Source organism: Sorex araneus, chromosome 3 (genome assembly GCF_027595985.1).
Source record: "Sorex araneus isolate mSorAra2 chromosome 3, mSorAra2.pri, whole genome shotgun sequence".
Classification (NCBI taxonomy): Eukaryota; Metazoa; Chordata; class Mammalia; order Eulipotyphla; family Soricidae; genus Sorex; species Sorex araneus.
The window spans coordinates 99819024-99839698 of NC_073304.1; the positions used below are offsets into that span (position 1 = coordinate 99819024).

The 20675-nt window shown below is 44.9% G+C and overlaps 2 protein-coding genes across 5 annotated transcripts in view; one reads left to right on the forward strand and one right to left on the reverse strand.

Moving 5' to 3' along the window:
- Positions 1 to 5072, forward strand: part of NPTN (neuroplastin) — a 62006-nt gene extending 56934 nt beyond the window's left edge. Inside the window, exons 7-9 of one of the 2 annotated variants that reach the window (XM_055132771.1) lie at positions 2863 to 2872; positions 3558 to 3632; positions 4069 to 5072. In XM_055132771.1, the coding sequence (XP_054988746.1) occupies positions 2863 to 2872; positions 3558 to 3618 (71 nt within the window). In that variant the 3' untranslated portion in view covers positions 3619 to 3632; positions 4069 to 5072. Of the gene's footprint in view, positions 1 to 2850; positions 2873 to 3557; positions 3633 to 4068 lie in introns of both variants that reach the window. The other variant, XM_055132770.1, reaches the window with a different exon arrangement.
- The window catches only part of REC114 (REC114 meiotic recombination protein), an 84113-nt gene continuing 67928 nt past the window's right edge, over positions 4491 to 20675 (reverse strand). For all 3 annotated transcript variants that reach the window (XM_004611833.2, XM_055132772.1, XM_055132773.1), the window contains exons 4-6: positions 19608 to 19799; positions 8349 to 8432; positions 4491 to 5304 (exon numbers count right to left, since the gene is read on the reverse strand). In XM_004611833.2, the coding sequence (XP_004611890.1) occupies positions 5140 to 5304; positions 8349 to 8432; positions 19608 to 19799 (441 nt within the window). In that variant the 3' untranslated portion in view covers positions 4491 to 5139. The remainder of the gene's footprint in view (positions 5305 to 8348; positions 8433 to 19607; positions 19800 to 20675) is intronic.

Genomic DNA, 20675 nt, shown 5'->3' on the forward strand with positions numbered 1-20675 from the left:
ATCAGAACATGTGGTAGCCTTGAGGTTTCCAACAGGTCAGGTGTGCCAGAAAAGTAATGGGGCTTTTTAAAATGACATGTGAATTACACGTTCTCGTACGGGGGCTCATCATCTGTAATAAGTTGCTGAGGTTAACATGTAAGTCCATAGGCTAACACTGTTAATAAGGTTGACCTCACTTAGTTACATAGGACATACATATAAAGCACAAAAGGAACAAAGAAGGAAGGAAACCGGAATAAATGTTCCTCTGCTGGGTTACTGGCATTCTGCTGAGAGCCGGAAGCAGTGGGGAGTCATCCCGGGGCCGTCTTGCCTAAGGAGTCGTCTCTGGGGAACACTGCCGTGAGGGGTGGCCTGTGCAGTCATCCTTGCAAGGATGAGGTGCACGCCCAGATGCGTCCGGCCCAGCATCTCCATCGGGAACTTGATCAGATAGAGTTCAGAGCGCCGCTTCTGGTCTCCCTGGTCCTCTTCCGCTCATCTAGCCCATGGCCGTGAACGTTCCCAGGAGGCGAGAACAGTCATTGTTTAAGGCTGCTTTTGGCCTGAGGGTTTGGGGTATGTTGATATTTGTCGGTTACTATGACTTCTTTTTTTTCCCCCCTCAATTGCATCAAACCCTTAAAACATGGTGGTAAGTGAGCGATATGCATGCTTTTGGAGTCTGTTTAATCTCCGCTTCAGTCTATCGGATGCACAGTTCATGATGTTAACACTTTTCTTCAAGTTTACTTCATTCACTTTCACAACTAATTTGGATTTCAGTTTGCTGTTTTAATCCGCATTTACTTTGATTTTCGTGCCTTTTTTCTGTAGTTCTGTTGTCCCTTTCCTGAGCTCCCTGTTAGGGGTGAAGTTGTTTCTGTCTGACTGAAAGGAGAGTGGCCACAGAGAGTGAGACCAGAGAGCCAGGCAGGAGGCGCTGTCCTCCTCAGAGATGTGCAGTGAGATGGGGAGAGATGGAAAGGGCTCTTGAGGTGTCTCCGTTAGTGTGACCAGCCACTGTTTCCACTGGCCACACGGCAGCTCCTCCAGCCTCAGGCCACCAGTGCTCCGTGTAGCCCGTTGCATGCTAGCAGCTTACGGGGCTGGGAGGGGAGCTTACTAGCCAGCCGTCAGGAAATACTCCCCCCGCACCAGAGCGAGGGAAGCTTGTGGGGAGAAGCGCCTGGGTGGTACTGCAGCATTCTGCTTGGGCAGCCGCCATCCCCTCCCCTGCTTTTTCTTCTAGAGATGGGACTAGATTGGTGATATTCTTGAGTCAGCTCTCTTGCTTTAGAATTTGTGTTTTCAGGTGCACAGCCAAAACACTAAAAATAGTTTGCTCCAATGTCTGTTCCTTACGTCTGTCCTTCAAGTGCTTATTTCTTCCAAGCATGTAGCTGAGCTGGCTTGGCTGGGATGCTGAGATTAGAATTTTGTGCCGAGGGAGGGTTAGACTGGACTGCCATGTCGTAATACCTGGTACGTGTCTTTGTACATGCACAGCTGTCTTGGGTGTCCTTCAGTCTTAGTTTGTTCTCTGTACCTGTTTGGTAGTGACTGTTGTTCAAAGACACTGGCGTGTCCCTAGTCCATTGTTTTGGCTGATAAATTGTTGGTTTGTGGTTAGTCCTTTTTTGTTTTATGAAACTTTTTTTTTGCTCCAGTCACCGTGTGTGCTGGCAGTGGCTTTGCCTCTCCGTTGCCTTGAAGAAACAGGCGGAGCAATGTCTCGGGGACAGACATTACTCCTGGTGTGCTCCTGCAGATGGCTCCACTGAGACTGTGACCTTCATAACTGCTTCATGTGCACCAAGCCCCCTTGTGGAATCCTGCTGAGAGGTTTTCTGGAAGCCTTCAGTGAAATCACACTGTTCTGAATTGTTTAGTCCAGTTGACTTTTGTAAAATAAAAAGAAATTAAGAGCATGTATTTGTTCCTCCCCTCAGTGGGCTGTAAAACAAATTCTCTATATCCCTGTTTAAAGGGAATCGAGAGGCCTGTAGTTGGGAACAGGAAAGAAAAACTTACACACCTGAATCATAAGATAACAATCTAAGAAGGCTTCTTAGTCAACATTATGTCAACATTTGGATTTTAAATGAAATAGCTGATGGCTTGAAGTTTGGGCTCTGGTTTTGGCCAGGGCACAAGAGCAAGCCTTTTCATATGAAGGAGGGCTGTCACCACTCACTGTTGAGCTTTCCCGGGTGTGTCACAGAATGTCCTCTGATATGCGGACACTTGCTGGGTGAGCCCAGCAGAGCTGGCCTAAGTATATCAGGTTGAAGGACTGAGGCCTGCTCTTCCTCAGTCACACTCTCAAGACTAAAGACTCTCCTAAAGATTACAAAATAGCAAGGAAAAAAGTGTTCTTTGGGGAAGTGAGGATGTGTGGCTAATGTATAGCACACGCACACATCCACACATCCATCCATGTTGCAGGGTTCAGCCAAAACTGCATGCATTCATCATAAGAAAACAAACAGCAGGATTTTACAACTGAAATGTCGGTTTGTCTTCTCATCTAAGAGTGAACCACTGGAACTTGGGGACAAGATGAGTATGATGATATTGCAGCCTATCTGTCCGCTACAGTTGCAGTTTTTCATGACAAGCATTCGAAGTGTTAACTAAAACCATTGAAACAACATACCTGCCATTAAAAACTTGAATCTAGTTTTAATAATAACTCCATAAGTGTTTTGCACCTCCAGATGGAATGGCCTTGACTAAATGCTGTGAATAGCCATGTTTGCCACATGCAGTTGCTGTCATGTCGCTCTTCATGAGCAGAGTCTCACGGTTGTTTCCTTTCTTCTCCTGTTTCTCAATGCACTGCTCCCCATCTGAATGATCCCCTAGACGATGAACCAGCTGGGCCAATGTAAGTACCTTACTGGAAATGGATTTCAGTCATTCTGTTGCTTTGCTTGCACTGTAGCCAGGCTCACAGGTCAGCGTGCAGGGAAGATGGTGGTGTAGTGCAGCCTTTGTGACCCAGCATGAGCTGACAGCCCTTTCATCCCCAGACAGGCTGTCTGTACAGTGCAGTCTTCACTGGCAACACCAAGTGAGAAGAAATCAGTTTTTTGCATATCTTGTATTGATAACTTGGAAAATGACGAGTGTATCTGGGAGGACTTAGGTCCTGTTAAAGTTAGTTCCACGCTCATCGCTGCATGCATCTGGCTATATTTGTAACCCTGGTTCCATCAACATTTGGTTCAGGAGAGATGGAGCTGTAATTTGGAGTTAATCCAAGACTAAAGGAAGGTTGGCAACAGTGTCCAAATTAGACCGGGGACACAGCTTCACTGGGGAAGGGATAGGAAAAGTTACCAGTACATCATCTCGCTTTTGGGAGTCAGAGCTCTGCTAATTGAGGTGTGTAGGCACTTTATACAGGAATATTTTTATGGCCTATTTTATGGCCTAAATTGTGCAATAAAATTCTCCTCCACCAGGGATGGCAGTGAAAGAACCCCTGTATTTCCATGTGTGTTAGACTTTCAAAGTTGACCTTGAGTTGAACTCTGTATAACTCTTTTGATGCAATCTTTCCTCCAAAGGAAAACCAACTCTACCAACAATCACAAAGACAAAAACTTGCGCCAGAGAAACACAAATTAAGTACTGCTTATAATGTAAGTATGGCCTTTGGAAATGGAGAAATTATACTTAATGGGTTTCATCTGTGGAACTTGTGCTTCACTAGCGCTCTGTTGTGAAAGCTGCCTTTATTTCCTAGCAGCTGATACGAAAGTAGCGAGTTGGATGCTGGAAAGGAACATTTTCCATCTGCATTGGTTCACGTGTTTACATAATTGCCATTTCACTTTATATATGATGTTCCCAAATACATACTTGTTACTTAACATCTTTCATAAGATGTAAAAAATGTCACCTTTTAGGTGGGTTATTGCAGAGGCAAGAGTGGTGGCCTGACACGTGGAGATTGGAACATCACCCCCAACCCCTGAGCGTGCTGTTTGGCCCAAAGTCTGTTCTGACGTGTAGCCCTGTGTGCACTGGATGGCAGCCTATGTTCCCGTTTAACTTCCAAACACTTTTTCTTTCCAGGTCTTTAGGTTCCTGAAGCCGGCACCATGACCTGCTAAATTTTCTGCTTGGACCTCTTTGGTTCTCTCCCCTTTCAAGTGACAACACGACAGTGACTGTCTAAAGCATGCCTTATTTTAGCCTCTCCTGCAAGGGTGACCTAGCCAGGTACATTTTCAACAATGCTTCAGTGTAGAAGGTGTAAACTATTTTGGGCTTGATGTGCTGTGAATGTTGCTTTTTTCCCTCTTCCTTTGTTAAAATATTTAAATAGAAGTGAAAAGGTCCTCTGAGGGTCCACACATGCATGCGCCATTTTTTACTTAATGCAGCTGTTAAATTGGCAAAGTTCTAAAATGCACTGCTGCCATCTAGTGATACATTTTTGTAAAGTACAGCGAAACCTACAGATATATACAGTATATAAATATATATATATATATATTTATATTTTTGGGGGTGGGAGAAATCCAAAATAAAATAAATGCTTGTTTCATTTTTAAGCTGCTGATATTTGTTCCTTATGTATGTTGTCAGATGAGGAAATTGTGCAGTTCTGGTACATAAAGATGAGTAATATAAACTGAAATCTATAATTTTAAGGGCTTAACCTCCGATTTTGCTAAGAAGCTGGAACAGTTCACTGAGCGGATATAATAAAGTGCAGTATATATGTATGATTGCTTTAAGTGATTATGTAAATTCTTCAATCCTTTGCACTGATGTGTTGAACCATATTGTACATTCAATTAAGGCAAACTTTTATAATTTTACCATATTGTTTTCAATGACCTTGAAATGTTATAGCATGGTATTCTATGCAACTAGCTATACTTTGGGGTTGGTACTGTATTTTTTCACATTGATTTAGTAAATGGTTGTGTAGATCTTCTCACCCAGCAGCGTTCTCACGCGGTGCGTAACCATAGATGCATGTATTTGTGTTTTGTGTAATTGTTGAAGTGCAATGATGTATAAAAAAGTGGACTAACCTGTTTTTAAAAATAAAACATTGATAAAAGGTGTTTGGAATAATGCTCTTTATTTTTATAGTCTAGTACCCATTCTTAGAAAGAAGTTTTTTTTAGGATGTTAATTTTTTAACCCCGTTAGCTTCTTTAGTTCCTTTTCTACCTCTTCCACAAATGCTGGGAAATTCTGATCCATGAGGCACAAGCGTAGAAAGGGTCCTATGTCTGCAACCTTCCATGCAGACTGTCCGCATGTGGTGGGGAGCGCTTCCGAAGCCAGGAGTGACTGGGGGTTGGAGGAGAGTAGTTTTTTAGAGAAAGGCAGAACATAGGCAAGCTCAGGAGAGCACAACACCCCAATAAAATATGTTAATTACATTTTGAATACACAAAGGAAGTGAGACAATGTGTCAGGGCAAGAGCCTGCTTTACCCAACACACCAGTGTGGGAGCTCCTCTGGTCTGGTCACTTCTGCCATCATGGGTGACCTGAGCAGTGCAGCATGTGGGAACTGGATTCTTCATTATATTCAGAGGTCACAGTTGAACAGACACAGTGAAGTCCCACTTGCCTTTGTGCTCCATCATGTGTTGTCATACCACGATCAGGATCTTAAATGAGCATTCCTGTCATTCCCCAGAACATTTACTTGTACTATCGCTGTACCTTGGTTTTCAGACTCTAAACCCTAACAGCCTCTTAACTGTTCGCCACACATTACATTCACAGCTTTTCCAGAACATTTGTAAATAAAATCACAAGCGGTTTTTTAACATAGTGATCGAGGTCTTCTGCATTGAGTGGCCAGTTAAGTTGCCGGTATTTGGTGTTTAGAAGTCTGTGTGCTGGACACTTGGGGCCTCCTGGCATACCCGGCGCAGACTCCTGCTTTGCGCCTGTCGTCGTCACTTGACTCGCTGTCTTACTACCTAATAGAATCCACGCCATGTTGAGAACAGAGGTTGCTTTACGCCCTTTCTGCAGATTATATGACTCAGTACATTTGTATACAACCAAACTTTCTCGATAATTGAATTCTACTTTTCTAAATTCCAGCCAGCTTTTCAGATTCTACCTAAAGGTATAGACAGTGGAAGCAAAATGAAGCCCTGTTCTCCAGTGAGAGTCCCTGTTAAAAAGTAAGTGTGTCTCTTTCAAAACTTCTTTGTACCTGATACAAAAATCAAACTGTACAAGGGATATCTACATCATTTTAACTGGTTTTATCCCTTCTCTGGGTATACTATAACTGCTCAGTGTCTATTAGTGAACGTTTACCTTTCATATTTGGTTGACTCTGAAAACTGAAGAACATCTTTGTGTAATTGTGTACTTAGAAGTTCTCGCTGAATTTGATATATTGTTGCTTTCCAAAAACTTTTATCAGGGGCTAGAGTGATAGTACAGAGGGTAGGGCCTTTGCCTTGAACATGGTTGAGCCAGGTTGAATCTCTGTCATCCCATATGGTCCCCCAAGCACTGCTGGGTGTGGCCCAAACCAAAAGTAGTAAATTATTATTTTCTTTTTGGGTCACACCCAGCGATGCTCAGAGGTTATTATTGGCGGTTTTGGGGGAACCATATGGGATGCCGGAATCGAACCCGGGTCTTTCGCATGCAAGGCAAATGCCCTACCTGCTATACTATCGCTCCAGCCTCAAGAAGTAAATTTTTTTTTAATGAACTTGGGTTCCTAAGAGATGAGAGCAAGTAAGTAGCATGCCTGAACTTTCAGACTGGTAGTTTCTTGTTTGAACACAGTTCTTAGATTCTTAAGTAAGGACATACCCCAATCCCCAACCTGCTCTGGCTTTTTTGTGGCTCCAGAGACTGAGTCAGTTGACCTCCGACCTCATTAAAAATGTTAGGTGCACCATGGGCAGGAAGTTGTCCCTGCTGCAGGACAGTAAGCTTTTGAGTTTATCCTAATTGGTAGGTCATAAAATGGATATGAGTTCCTTTTCTTGCCTCTTTGTTTTTAGTCTATATTTATGTTCACTTCATTTTGGTGGTAAGCCAGATGGAGAAATCCTCCTGACTGGTTGAATTCCATGTGAAATTCATCGGAAAGGCAGTGGGGAGGAGACAGTCCTCACAGATACCCCACAGACATCAAGTGAACATGTGATTGAAGGAAGGGCTGTTGCATGATTCTTTGGTTGTAGCCAATTGCAAGGGGAGAGGGACTCAGGTGAGTGTGATAACCGGCACCCCCTGGTTCTCTCAGCTGCGCTCTGAAGACTGGTCCCAACAGGACCTGGAGTTGGCCTGTCTCCAGATTCAGATTGATACTGTCTTAATATAGTCCCCAAATTTCATTCCCAACATTAAGCTGAAACTCTTTCTTGTACTCCTCTTTTCGGGAACGTGGTTGAGGCTTCATCTCGCACATTTAAAGGATAGTGGTTTCTAACGCATGCCCCACACATGTAAGAAGACTGAAACCAGTGTTTTATTTATTTTTTTTCCATTCTTTTTTTTTTTTTTTTTGCTTTTTGGGTCACTCCTGGCTCTGCACTCAGGAATCACCCTTGGCGGTGCTCAGGGGACCATATGGGTTGCTGGAAATTGAACCCGGGTCAGCCGCGTCCAAGGCAAATGCCCTACCTGATAGCTGTGCTATCGCTCCAGCCCCTGAAACCAATGTTTTAAACCAGATGGAGCCTTTTTCTGCCAAGGGTCATCTGGCTATAACACTCACCGGCCACACACAAGAGGCAGATGGACTTCAGCACCTGATGGAAAGTACCTGTGTCTGTCCCATCATATTCCAGAACCATGCCACAGAGTTTCATGGGTCTTACATGACCTGCAAGTTAGATGTTCCCACACTTGCTTCAGACCCCAGTTTCTTACATTGTGGGCTGCATAACTTTAAGATTTTGTTATTAATGGATTTTAAATTTATGAAATATTTGAATTGCATACCACTATGAATGGAATATGCAAGAGGATGGTTCAGTGTGTACCTATCTGCCTAGTTCCAACGGGATAGATGAAGATGGTTTGTCTTTGCCACCTTCTACACTAGCATTTTTCAGACGGGCCAAAGCAAGGTCCCCAGGGGGGCAGGGTCAGAAAAGGGTTTACAAATGCTTGTATTTAACATTCATACTACTCTAGAAGGGAGTGAACTGAAGGGCCCTTTTTAATTTTGTTTTTTGGATTTGGGTCCACACCTGGTAATGCCCAGGAGACCATATGGGATGCCTGGGATCGGGTCGGCTGTGTGTGAAGCACTGCCTGCTGTACTATCTCCAGCCTCTGAAGGGCACATTCTTCAAGATCACTGCTTTCATGACAAAGCAAAGCATGGAAATAGGCTTTACCTGAGCTAACCAGGTCACGGAGGTTCTTCCTTCTGGAGGCTTCGTGCTGACTGCTCCACTTGGCTGCTCTGGAGCCCCAGGTGGCTGCAGAGAGACCGCCTTGCAGTTAGGCTCAACAGAAGCATAGTGCCCTCGCCGTTAAGTAGAAATGCACTCAGTCAAAGGTGGCGGAATCCCTGCCAGTGTGGCAGGGCCTGTGCTAAAACTGTGCTGGTAGAGTTGGTGCAGTTGAGATAATAGCTTAAACCTGAGGCCCTGCAGGCGGGGCTGGGACCGTGGAATGGCCCAGTTCTGGGAGTACTTAGGTGGCATCAACACAAACACTAAAAATAACAGCACAGTGTCCCACAGGGGCCTCCTAGGCAGACGCGCTGTAGAAGGCAGGTGGACATTCAGAGCGGAGTGTGTGTCCCTGGCTGCCGGGCAGGAAGCAGCAGGGGCTGAAAGAGAAAAGGGCTCACTAGCTGGGGCTGGACAGAGAACACCTGCCTAGGGTTGGAGGAGCTGAGTGTGAAGGAGTTAGAGAACGTGAGCCATGGGGAAGGGGCTGGAGTGCCCAGCTGGGCACACCCACTGGATAGATTCCTGCTGGGCAGTTAGGCTTCTCCAGATCTCATTTTTGTACTGATCTCATGAATCAGCCTTAGCACTTCAAAAGCCAGCAGGTGGTGCTAGCCACACCTGGCCAAAGGTAGGCAGGGCCTCTGCCTCAGTTCCGCCCTCACAGGCCGTCTCTGCCACGACCAGGCAGTCCAGTAGGCTTGTAGCAGTGGCCAGCTTAGAACTAAAGGAAGCTCCAGACTCAGTCGCCATGTTAAATGAGAGGACCCCTAGCTCAGAGACCGCAGAAAGGTTCATTTTTGTGCTGTATCCACCATCCGAGACAGGAGCCGGCAGCACGCTGCACCAACTCGGTGTGTCCCGTCCTGTGGAACTGGATAACGGGGTTTACGAGGAGAGGGTGCCAGAGTGATAGGGAGAGGGGAGACAAACACACACACACACACACACACACACACACATACAGAGATGAGCGAAAGCAAAAGAAGAATATTTTATTGTAACTCCACAGCGCTTATGTATGCTTAGGCTTCAATCTACTTGCGTCATGGCCCTAAGGTAAAACTAGAAGTAACTAATGGCACCCGGGGCAACGAGGGGAGATAACAGTAGATATCCAGAAGGCTGACCTATCTGTTCCTGTTGGCTAACCATCCTGCTCTTGTAAAAATGTCCCAGTCCTCTGGTTCTTGTAAAATGGCTTTCTCAACCTGTTTATGTGAATGTTTGACCTCAGGCTATATGCTGAAGGCCCGCTCACCACAAGGGTGCAGTGAGTTGCTGACACCCTGGGGGTGAGCCCTGTGCTTCAGAGCAGTCACTCCCGGGACAAGTACTGGCAGGTACAACACCCCCTGTAGCACTGGGCAGCTTACTCAAGGCTCCAATAACTGCTCGTGTCAGCTGCACCGTGATGCCACATCATCTACCAAACCCCAACAACTGCGAACCCGAACCTTGGTCTAGAGCCCAGGCTCCGTGCCTCTAATGCTGCAGCGGATGATCTTGCAAGCATTTAAGAAATCCAGGACATCCATGGCAGCCCGGAATCCGTGGCGTGACAGGCCCCAGCCTGAGGGAACTGGGATCACTGCTCAGAACCCCTGGGACTTGGGGCTCCACCCCTGACTCCCCATAAAGTACAGTAAATAATGGGGGAGGGGAAATGGTATTTAGCCGCATCAGCTGATGGTGACAGAAGTCAGGGAAAGTCCTCAAGGATACTAGAATTTTCAGTATTGCCTGAGGAGGACACTGGAGCAATAATCTGCTCAGTGTTCATTGAGCTGAGGAAGTCAATAGAAGAGAAATTCATTAAAGCTGAGGAAAGATTGATGGGGAAAAAATGAAAGAATTCATACAGTTGAAGAAGCTGAATAATACAGTAACAAAATTCAGATGCAGGAGGGAAAGAACTGAAAATTGAGTGACCTCAAAGAAAGTACTTGCAATCATTGAGCAAAAGATAAGAGAAAATGGATTTTTAAAAGGTGAAGAAATCCTAAGATATTTAGTGGCCAATAGGAAAAGAAACAGATTATAGGAATACCAGAGAGGAAAGGGAGGGGAAGAATGGCTGGAGGGAGAGGTAAATAGTTGAGAACCACTCCAGTCTTAGGGAGGCATGTGTTTTTCCAGAAGACTAAGAACACCAAACAAAAGCAATACCAGCAAGACACTGGTCACAATGGCAGGAGCTGAAGAGATGGCTCAGGGCTTAAGGCATTTGACATGTATGTAGCAAATCCAGGCATGATCCCTGGCACCACATACAGTACCCTGAATCCCTCTGGAATGATCCTTGAGTACAGAGCCAGAAAGAAATGAGCAACTCTGGGTGAAGCCCCAAAACTAAAGATATAGCAAGAATGAGGGAGGGGGAGAGAGTCAGATATAAGTGGCAGGAAAGCAGAGCCTCAGTTACCAGGGGAACAATGTAAAATTCACATCAGGTTTTTCTGTAAGTATGAAGAAAATGGAATGATACAAAGTACTGAGTGACAGTATGCAACCAAGAATCTACTTTGTGAGGTTATCACTCAGATTTAAGTGATAAAAAATCATTTGAAAAATAGCTGAAGACATCGTTGCATGTAAGTTAGATTCTTTTATTTTTATTTTTTTTAATTTTTGGGTCACACCTGGCGGTGCTCAGGGGTTACTCCTGGCTCTGCACTTAGGAATTACTCCTGGTGGTGTGCTCAGGGGATCATATGGGATGCTGGGAATTGACCCTGGGTCGGCCGCGTGCAAGGCAAATGCCCTACCCACTGTGCTATTGCTCCAGCCTGTAAGTTAGATTCTTAAGAATACTAGATGGTGGGGCCGGAGCGATAGCACAGCGGGTAGGGCGTTTGCCTTGCACGCGGCCGACCCGGGTTCGATCCCCGGCATCCCATATGGTCCCCCAAGCACTGCCAGGAGCAATTCCTGAGTGCAAAGCCAGGAATAACCCCTGAGCATCGCTGGGTGTGACCCAAAAAGAAAAAAAAAAAAAGAATACTAGATGGTGAAAACAACAAAAATCCTCAGAAACATGGCAACAAAGTCCTTGATACCAGTAATTTCTTTAAATGTCAATGTACTGAACTCCTATCAAAAGGTACAGTGTGTCTAATGTATCAGGAAACAAAAGATAAACTTTCTGCTGCCTACATGGGACACACTGGAACTTGCATGACAGAGACAGGAAAGGTTGGGAAATAGTCCTAAATGCTAAGGTAGATTGAAAAAGGCAGGGACAGTATACTTAGATCTAAAGCACTGTAGCACTGTTGTCCAGTTGCTCATCTATATGCTCAATCGGGCACCAGTAACGTCTCCATTGTGAGACTTGTTATTGTTTTTGGCATATCAAATACCCCACGGGTAGCTTGCCAGGCTCTGCCGTGCAGGCGGGATACTCTACGTAGCTTGCCGGGCTTTCTGAGAGAGACGGAGGAATCGAACCCAGTTTGGCCGAGTGCAAGGTAAACGCCTTACCCGCTGTGCTACGGCTCCAGTCCAGATCTAAAGCATTGCAAGTAATAAGAGAAGGATGGCCACTTACATGTTCAATAGATTGAGAGACTTAACTCTTGCCAACGTACATAGTGAAGGGGCACCAAAGTTCACAGAGCTGTCTGAGGAGATGCAGCAACAGCACAAAGTAGTGGGAAATTTTAATCCCCCACTCTTGTCACTGGACAGATCAACCAGGCAGAATGTTAATAAACAATTCTAAACAAAGAATTGATTGTTGTTTTTTCTTTGGTGGGGGGAGGATGCAGTGGGCTTGGGCCACATCTGATGATGGTTCGGGGTTACTTCGGGGTCTACACTCAGGAATTACACCTAGCAGTGCTTGGGGGACCATATGGGATGCACACTGGGTGGGCTGTGTGCAAGGTAAACACCCTGCCTCCTATTACTCTGGCCCTAAATGAAGAATCGGAAGACCTGGACCAATAGACACATATAGGACTTTACCACCCAGTCCCTGAATACACCTTTGTCTGCAGCACACAGGGAACATTCTCTATGTTGTGCACATGCTGGACACAGTTCAGGTGTCCATAAGGTCATGAAAAGAAAGCACATGAAATACCTTTTCCGACATACCATGAAAATAGAAATTAGTTACAATCTGGGGAAAACTCTAATATACTGTTAAGTATTGGGTCAAAGAGGAAAATGAAGGGGGAGAAATTTCTTGAAACGAGAACAAAGACAAACTATCAGAACCTATGTGATACAGCAAAAGCAGTGCTAAGGGGAAGTTTTTATCAGGAAAGATCAAAAAGCTCAAATCCATAACTTAACCTTACAGTTTGAGGCGCTCAGTAAATGCTAACAATAAATAGTGCAAGTAGAAAGAAGGAAATAAGAACAGCAGAATCATTGACATAAAATTGAATACTCAAAAGGGTCAGTGAAACCAGGAGCTAGTTTTATGTTTGTTTTTAAAGAATAAACTAGACTGACAAACCCTTAGCTAGACTCATGAAGAAAACAAAAATTGGACCAGGGAGGAAAGGGGAGAAATGACAACATATTCCTCAGAAATTTTAATCAGATATTAATAAGAAAAGATTACTACAAACAACTCCATGCCAGTAAGCTGGAGAACCTGAGTGAATGTATTCTTAGAATCATTCAGCCTCCCATGATTGAATTAAGAAGTAGAATAGCCAGAATCTGGGAAAAAAAGAGTGTCCGAGAACAGATGACTGGTTAAAGAAACTTTGGTACATCTACACAATAGAATACTATGCAGCTGTTAGAAAAGATGAAGTCATGAAATTTGCAAATAAATGGATCAACATGGAAAGTATGCTAAGTGAAATGAGAGAGAGACACATAGATCGTGCTCATCTGTGGAATATAACAGAATAGGAGACTAACACCCAAGAATAGTAGAGATAAGTACCAGGAGGTTTGCTCCATGACTTAGAAGCTGGCCTCACATGCTGGGGGAAAAGGCAGCTCAGATAGAAAAGGGAACAACAAGTAAAGTGTGGTTGGAGGACCCGCTCGGGATGGGAGATGCGCGCTGAAAGTAGGCTACAAATTGAACATGATGGCCACTCAATACCCTTACTGCAAACAGTAACACACAAAAGGAGAGAACAAAAGGGAATGCCATGCCACAGAAGCTGGGTGGAGTGGGGGGGATGGGGTTGGGGGCTGGGAAGAATACTGGGATCATCGGTGGTGGAGAATGGACACTGGTGGAGGCATGGGTTCTCGAGCATTGTATGACCAAAACACAAACATGAAAATATGTAAATCTGTAACTGTACCTCATGGTGATCCACTAATTAAAAAAGTAGAAACTCTGGACAAATCAGTAACATAATAAGGAATTAAACCTCCCCAAGAACAAAAGCCCTGGTCCAGATAGGTTCACTTGTGAGTTCTATCAAACCTTCAAAGACTACCTCAAGGGCTTCCAAAATAGTGAAGCAGGAATTCTTTCTAACTGCTTTTATGGTAATAACTTATTAGCATAATCCTAATACCAAAAGTAGGCCAAAGAATTACTGAAAAAAAAATTACAGTTAATGATATACCTGATGAACACTGACAGTAAAGTATCTTCAACAAAATCTTAGCAAAACAAGTCCAACAATATATCAGAAATATGCGCCATTAACAAGTGGGATTCATTCTAGGGATGCAAGAATAATCTGATATATGCCAACCAATTAATGTAACATCATGCAACAATAGGAAGAATAAAGATGATAGACACAGCTTTTGACAAGACTGAACATTCATGATTTTTAAAAAAAACAATAGGGATAGAAAAATCTGGTCATTTACAACAAACACATCCAATATCATACTTATTGGCACAAAACTGAAAGCTTTCCCTCAGATTGGGCATAAAGCAAGGATACCCACTTTTACTGTGTTTTGGAAGTTCTAATTACAGCAGCCAGGTGAGAAAAAGAAATCCTCATCTATAGAGAAGAAAAGAAAGCCATCTACATTTGAAAAAATGTTAAACTGGGGCCAGAGCAATAGCACAGCGGGTAGGGCATTTACCTTGCACGCGACCGATGCGACCGACGGTTCGATCCCTGGCATCCCATATGGTTCCCCAAGCACTGCCAGGAGCAATTCCTGAGTGCAAAGCCAGGAGTAACCCTTGAGCATTGCTGGGTGTGACCCAAAAAGCAAAAAAAACACAAAAAACGTTAAACTATCACTATTTGCAGAGGCCATAGTAACACACATAGAAAACCAGTATTTGGCACACATCAAAAAGAACAAGAACAACCAGTGCTGGCTGGTTGAACAATCAGTGGGGAGAAAGGGGCTCTTTTCTTATTGTTGGTGTAAATGCCAACTGGTCCAGCCATTTTGGAAAACAATATGGGCATTCCTTCAAAAACTGGAAATTGAGGGCTAGAGCAATAGCACAGAGGGTAGGGCGTTTGCCTTGCACGCGGCCAACACGGGTTCGATTCCCAGCATCCCATATGGTACCTTGAGCACCGCCAGGGGTGATTCCTGAGTGCAGAGCCAGGAGTAACCCCTGTGCATCTCCTGGTGTGACCATAAAGAGCAAAAAAAAAAAAAAAATCCAAAAACCTAGAAATTGAGCTTCCATATGACCCCACAATACCACTTCCGGGAATATATCCCGAGGGTGCAAAAAGCACAGTAGAAATGATATTGGCATCTGTATGTTTATTGCAGCACTGTTCACAATAGCCAGGATCTGGAAACAATCCAAGTATCCAAGAACAGACGACTGGTTAAAGAAACTTATGTACATATCTACACAATGGAATACTATGCAGCTGCTAGAAAAGATGAAGTCATGAAATTTGCTTATAAGTGGATGGTCATGGAGAGTATCATGCTAAGTGAAATGAGTCAGAAAGAGAGGGACAGACATAGAAGGACTGCACTCACATGTGGAATATAAAATAACATGAGACCGACACCCAAGGACAGTAGACACAAGGGCCAGGAAGATTGCTCCGTGGTTGGAAGCCTGCCTCATGAGCTGGGGGAGAGGGCAGCTGGGATAGAGAAGGGATCACTAAGACGATGGAGGGATTGCTCGGGAGGGGAGATGTGTGCTGAAAGTAGATAAAGGACCAAACGTGATAGCCTCTGAGCATCTATATTGCAAACCATAATGCTCCAAAGTAGAGAGTATGGGGGAAATTGCCATGAAGCAGCAGGAGCGTTGAAATGGGGGGGGGATACTGGGGACATTGGTGATGGGAAATGTGCACTGGAGGGATGGGTGTTCGATCATTGTATGACTGAAACTCAAACATGAAAGCTTTGTAACTATCTCACGGTGAATCAGTTTAAAAAAAGAAAACCAGGGGGCTGGAGCAATAGCACAGTGGTAGGGCATTTGTCTTGCACGTGGTCGACTCAGGTGTGATTCCCAGCATCACATATGGTCCCCTGAGTACCGCAAGGAGTAACCCCTGAGCATCGCTGGGTGTGACCCAAAAAGCAAAAGAAAAAAAAAAAACCACACAACAAAAAAAACAGTACTACAAAGTAGCAGCCTACAACATCAAAACAAGAATCAGTTGTGTTTCTGTATGTAAATAATGAACTAGAAAAATAAAATAAATAAAAGACAGCCCCATTTAAAATATGTCCAAAAACATTAACTTTAAAGGCTTGCCATACTTATACATTGAATACTGTAAGTCACTGCTGAAGAAATAGAAGAAATGGAAAGATTCCATGTTCATGGATTAGAAGAATTAATGTCATGGGGCTGGAGCAATAATAGTACAGTGGGTAGGTCACCAGCCTCCAGGAGCCTCCAACCTAGCTTTGATTCTCAGTACCCCATATGGTCCCTCCAGGAGGGATCCCTGAGCACCACTGGGCATGGTCCCACCCCTCCCCAATACCCCCCCCAAAAAAAGATTATTGTCAAATGACTTCTGCCTAAAGCATTATAGAGTCAATAAATGTCCATAAAAAATTCTGAAGAAATTCTTCCAGGATTTAAAAAGCGACTAAAATTTGTATGGAATCATAAATTTTCCCAAATAACCAACCAAAAGTAATTCTGAGAAAAAATAAACAGGAGGTATTGCATTTTCTGAGTTTAAATTATACTATAAAGGCTATAGTAACCAAAACCGTGTGGTACTGGCAAAAAGATAAAACTCAACAGATTGATGGAACAGAATTGAGATCCCAAAGATAAGTCCTCAGGTTTATGGACAATATATGACAGAGTCACTAAGTGCGTGAAGTGGAGCAAGGAAAGCCTCTTTAACAGACGGTGCTGGGAAAGTGGGTTAGGCACTTGTCCTTTTCCCCCAAGGGAAAAGGGGGTGGGGGCATAACAGAATCTTTATGGCACACCATTCACAAAAATTAATCCAAAGTAAAGACCTTAAGATTAGACAAGAATCCTTAAACTACACTGAGGAAAACAGGCAGAACTCCCCAGAATGTGGGGGGCAGAGCAGTTGTGCAGCAGGTAGGGAGTTTGCCTTGCACTTGGCTGACCCAAGTTTGATCCTGGGTCACATACATTCCCCTGAGCACTGCCAGGTGTGATTCCTGAGTGCAGACCCAGGAATAACCCCCATTTTGCCTGATGTGGCCTCAAAACCAAACAAACAAAATGTGGACTTCAAAAGATGTCTTCAACAAAGTGACCTTGGTAGCAGAAAATAAAAACAAGTGTGGGGGGTCACCAAACTTAAAAAAAGTTTGGCATGCTGAAAGAAACTCGGGTTAAAATAAGACACCCACTAAACAGAAGAAAATTCTTGTGCATCATCTGGTAAAGGGTTAATTCTGAGATATAAAAAGCTTAGAGCCCAATAACAAAAACAATCACACCAAAAATGGGAGGAGATGGACAGAAAGTTTCCTGAAGAAGATATGTGGATGGCTAGTAGAAAGGCTCACTGTCACTTGTTATCAGCAAATCAAAATGAGAGATACTCGCACCAGTGAGGCTGGAAACAGCCAGTACGGGGAGAGATGAAAAAGGAGCAATGGCGATTTTGGCACCCAGCGGCTTCTTACAGAAATGCATCTAAATTGAACTGAGCTACAACCCCATGCTGCCCGGGGAGGGGAAAGGATGTTCTCTCGACCCTTTCTTTCTGTGGAGGAGATGGCAGAGGCGGCAGCAGCGCCCACGTGGCGTCCGCCATCTTCTAGAATTCACAACCCAGAGGTATGAGTTTGCAGTGACGTGGTCTGCAGGAGATCATGGGATGGGGGTGTTACCGGCACGCTCTCCACTATCCGCCCAGATGAGATCCGGAGCAGCCGCGCACGAAACAGCCCTTCCTTAAAGACTATGATCCGGGAGGTCTCCTAACCCATTTTGGCACCCAGCAGCTTCTTATAGAAATGCATCTAGACTGTGAACTGAGCTAAAATATCAGAAATCCAAAACTGTGCGGCCGCAACAGCGTCCGCATGAGCTCATATAAGCTTCATTCTCAGCAATGGAAAACAAATTATCAAATGATGCCTTTTCAGCAGGTTTGATTGTTGGGGGTAAATTCCAAATAATAATAGTGAGTTCTCTGTTGAAATATTAAATGTATTCAAAGTATAGAGAGAATAAAGTGAAGATCATTAGCCACTCAGGTGGGGGGGTGGGCGTGGGAGGGGGTTATATTGGGGTTCTTGGTGGTGGAACATGTGCACTGGTGAAGGGATGGGGGTTTGATCATTATATGATTGAGACTTAAGGCTGAAAGCTTTGTTAACTTTTTTCAAGGTGATTCAATAAAATAAAATTTTTTTTTAAAAAGAAGGAGCAATTGCGTCACAGTAACAATAGTGGGAACATTCCTGAATTCACCAGACACTGTATTGGAAACTTGGTAATATTTCCATCTCACTGCTTCATGAATGAAATTTAATAACCTGCCCGAGATCATGCAACCAAGGCCAGGATTTATTTTTCCTTCTTACCTTTCGGGGACCCTCCCAAGCAATGCCCAGGGACCCAGAAGCCACTCTGAACAATCATTGGTCAGTGCAGGCCAGGTGACTGAGTGGGTGGGCGTGGTGCTGCTGAGACCTGGCAGTGCTCGGGGACCACAGGGATAGAGCCTGTGGCTTCGCTCATCGAGAACATGTCTTCAGCCCTTTGAGCTATCTCCCTGGGCCCCAGGACCGCAAAGTGAACCTAGGTTTGTTTTAATTCTGAAGCCTGTGTTTATACATCAGGCTGCATATTGGGCCAGACACCAAAGTACCATTGTCTCCGAATACGGAATCAAGAAGAAACACGAAGGTTCTCTCACATACTCTACCTTGGGGATAGTTCTACCTAGAAATTTCAGACCAACTCTGACAGTCAGAGACCAGGAGCCTTCATTCCCTGCTAAGGTCCACAATACTTGCCTGCATTTGTTACTCCATCAGTCTCCACTGGCCTTTTTTAGTATCTAGATGACTGTGTGGCCTGATCCGGTGTTAGCCTGATGTACCTGTGTTGCCCTTCTAAGGCATTCCGGATCTAGTTCCCAATGCCTGGGATCCTATTCGGTTCCAGTTGTACCGCATGCACTGTGTGGACTAACCTATAATCTGAATCTCTACTGGTCAGTGCAGAGGAACGCAGTCAGAGGATCATGAGCACTCAAGTATTGGACAGTAAACTCTCCATCCTCTTACAGGGAGGGCATTCAAGAACAGAGCAGCAGCTGATGAGACAAAACGTTTAAAACTAGGCCCAGGATTTCTTTTATAAGATAGTTTTCCCATCCAAGTACTAACCAGGCCTGACCCTGCTTAGCTTCCAAGATCAGGCATGTTCAGCGTGGTATGGCTGTAGACTAAAATGATAGTTTTAGTGTTATGTCAAAAGTACAAAAAACATCCAAGTAGAAGTTAAGGGGGGATGATTCTAACAGGGCCCATGGGAGTATAGAGGCCCTGAAGCACATGCCTTACATATGGCCTTGTATATGCATTCCAGGCCACCTGGTCCGTCCACACGTTCCCTTGAGGGCCTGCACACGATGGTAATCTGGGCAGGGGGGTTTGTGGAAAGGCCTTAGGGGCTTTTGGACCCCTTTTTGAAAACCACTGTTCCACAGTGACAGGCAGAATGCAGCAGGGACTCTCCCAGTCTAATTTCTAGGGTTCTAACCACCATTAACAAGAGTGTCTCCGGCCATCAGAGATGTCTTATCACCTGGCCCGCCTGCCCTGACCATGCACACAGCTGGGCTTACTTACGTGGAGCTGCAGTGGGGCGCTCTGTGCACAGTCCTCCCCGGGGCTGGGATTCAGCTGGAGTGCGCAGCCCATCCTGTCGGGCTCCTGGACAGCTGTGTACTGTGCCAGGCGCTGCACGCAGCTGCAACAGTGTTCCAGGGCCTGCTCCCCCGTCTCGCCACCGAACTGTACCCGGAACATCCGACTCTTGTTCTACAGGACAGAGCACAGGGGTCCTCAGTGTCCCTTTGTCATGGCACTTGTAGTCATGTGGGGTTAGTGAGCCTGGCGGTGCAAAGGGACAGACAAGGGCAGTGTTTTCCAAAGTGGGCCATGCCACACTGTGAGGGAAGGGGAGGACGGGGAGTGGGGGGTGCCTCCCTAGGAGCCTTCAGTGTGAAGCGGGGGCATTTTCTGTTCTCATCAAGAAGGTCAATTTCCAGGGAGTGCTGAGTACTGAGTGCTGCCAGAAGGGGGGCAGTAGGCAAAGGGAAGTTTGAAAAACTCTGGATATTCACATGGAAAAGCCAATAAATGGTTCCCTCCCACTTTAGGGAGCTGATCTTTATACTAAAGTTCATTTCCTTCAGGGAACTGGCATCAACAAAAAAGGAAAAGCTCAACACAAAGACCAGGTCACTAGACTGGAAGAGCAGCCTCAGTCTCCGAAGGACAGACAGCAGCGGCTCAAGGGGAAGCCTGTGGCAGAGACTCGCCATAGTCTTTTCCTCAACTTCTTCTAACCCCGAGGATAGAAAGTGAACCAGGTAGAAGTAACTGAGCCGGTAGATCCGAAAGGCAAGACTGATGAGTGGGCCAGGCAGATGCTAAAAGCTGATGTGTTAGTAAGCCCTTTGGAGGCCAAACTCCTACATATCATTCAGGGAAATGTTGCTTTAAATTTGCTTGATGAGTTATCCTTGGCAAATGAGCAAAATGGGAGGGGCAATTTTAAAATCAACTCCATCAGACTTAATAGTTCTAAAATAGAACTAAAGTGTAACAACAGCAAGCCTGTTACTTCAGAAGTAGTTTCCTCTTTTTCATCCTCATATTCTGCCTAACTCAGAGGCATCCACTGACACACGT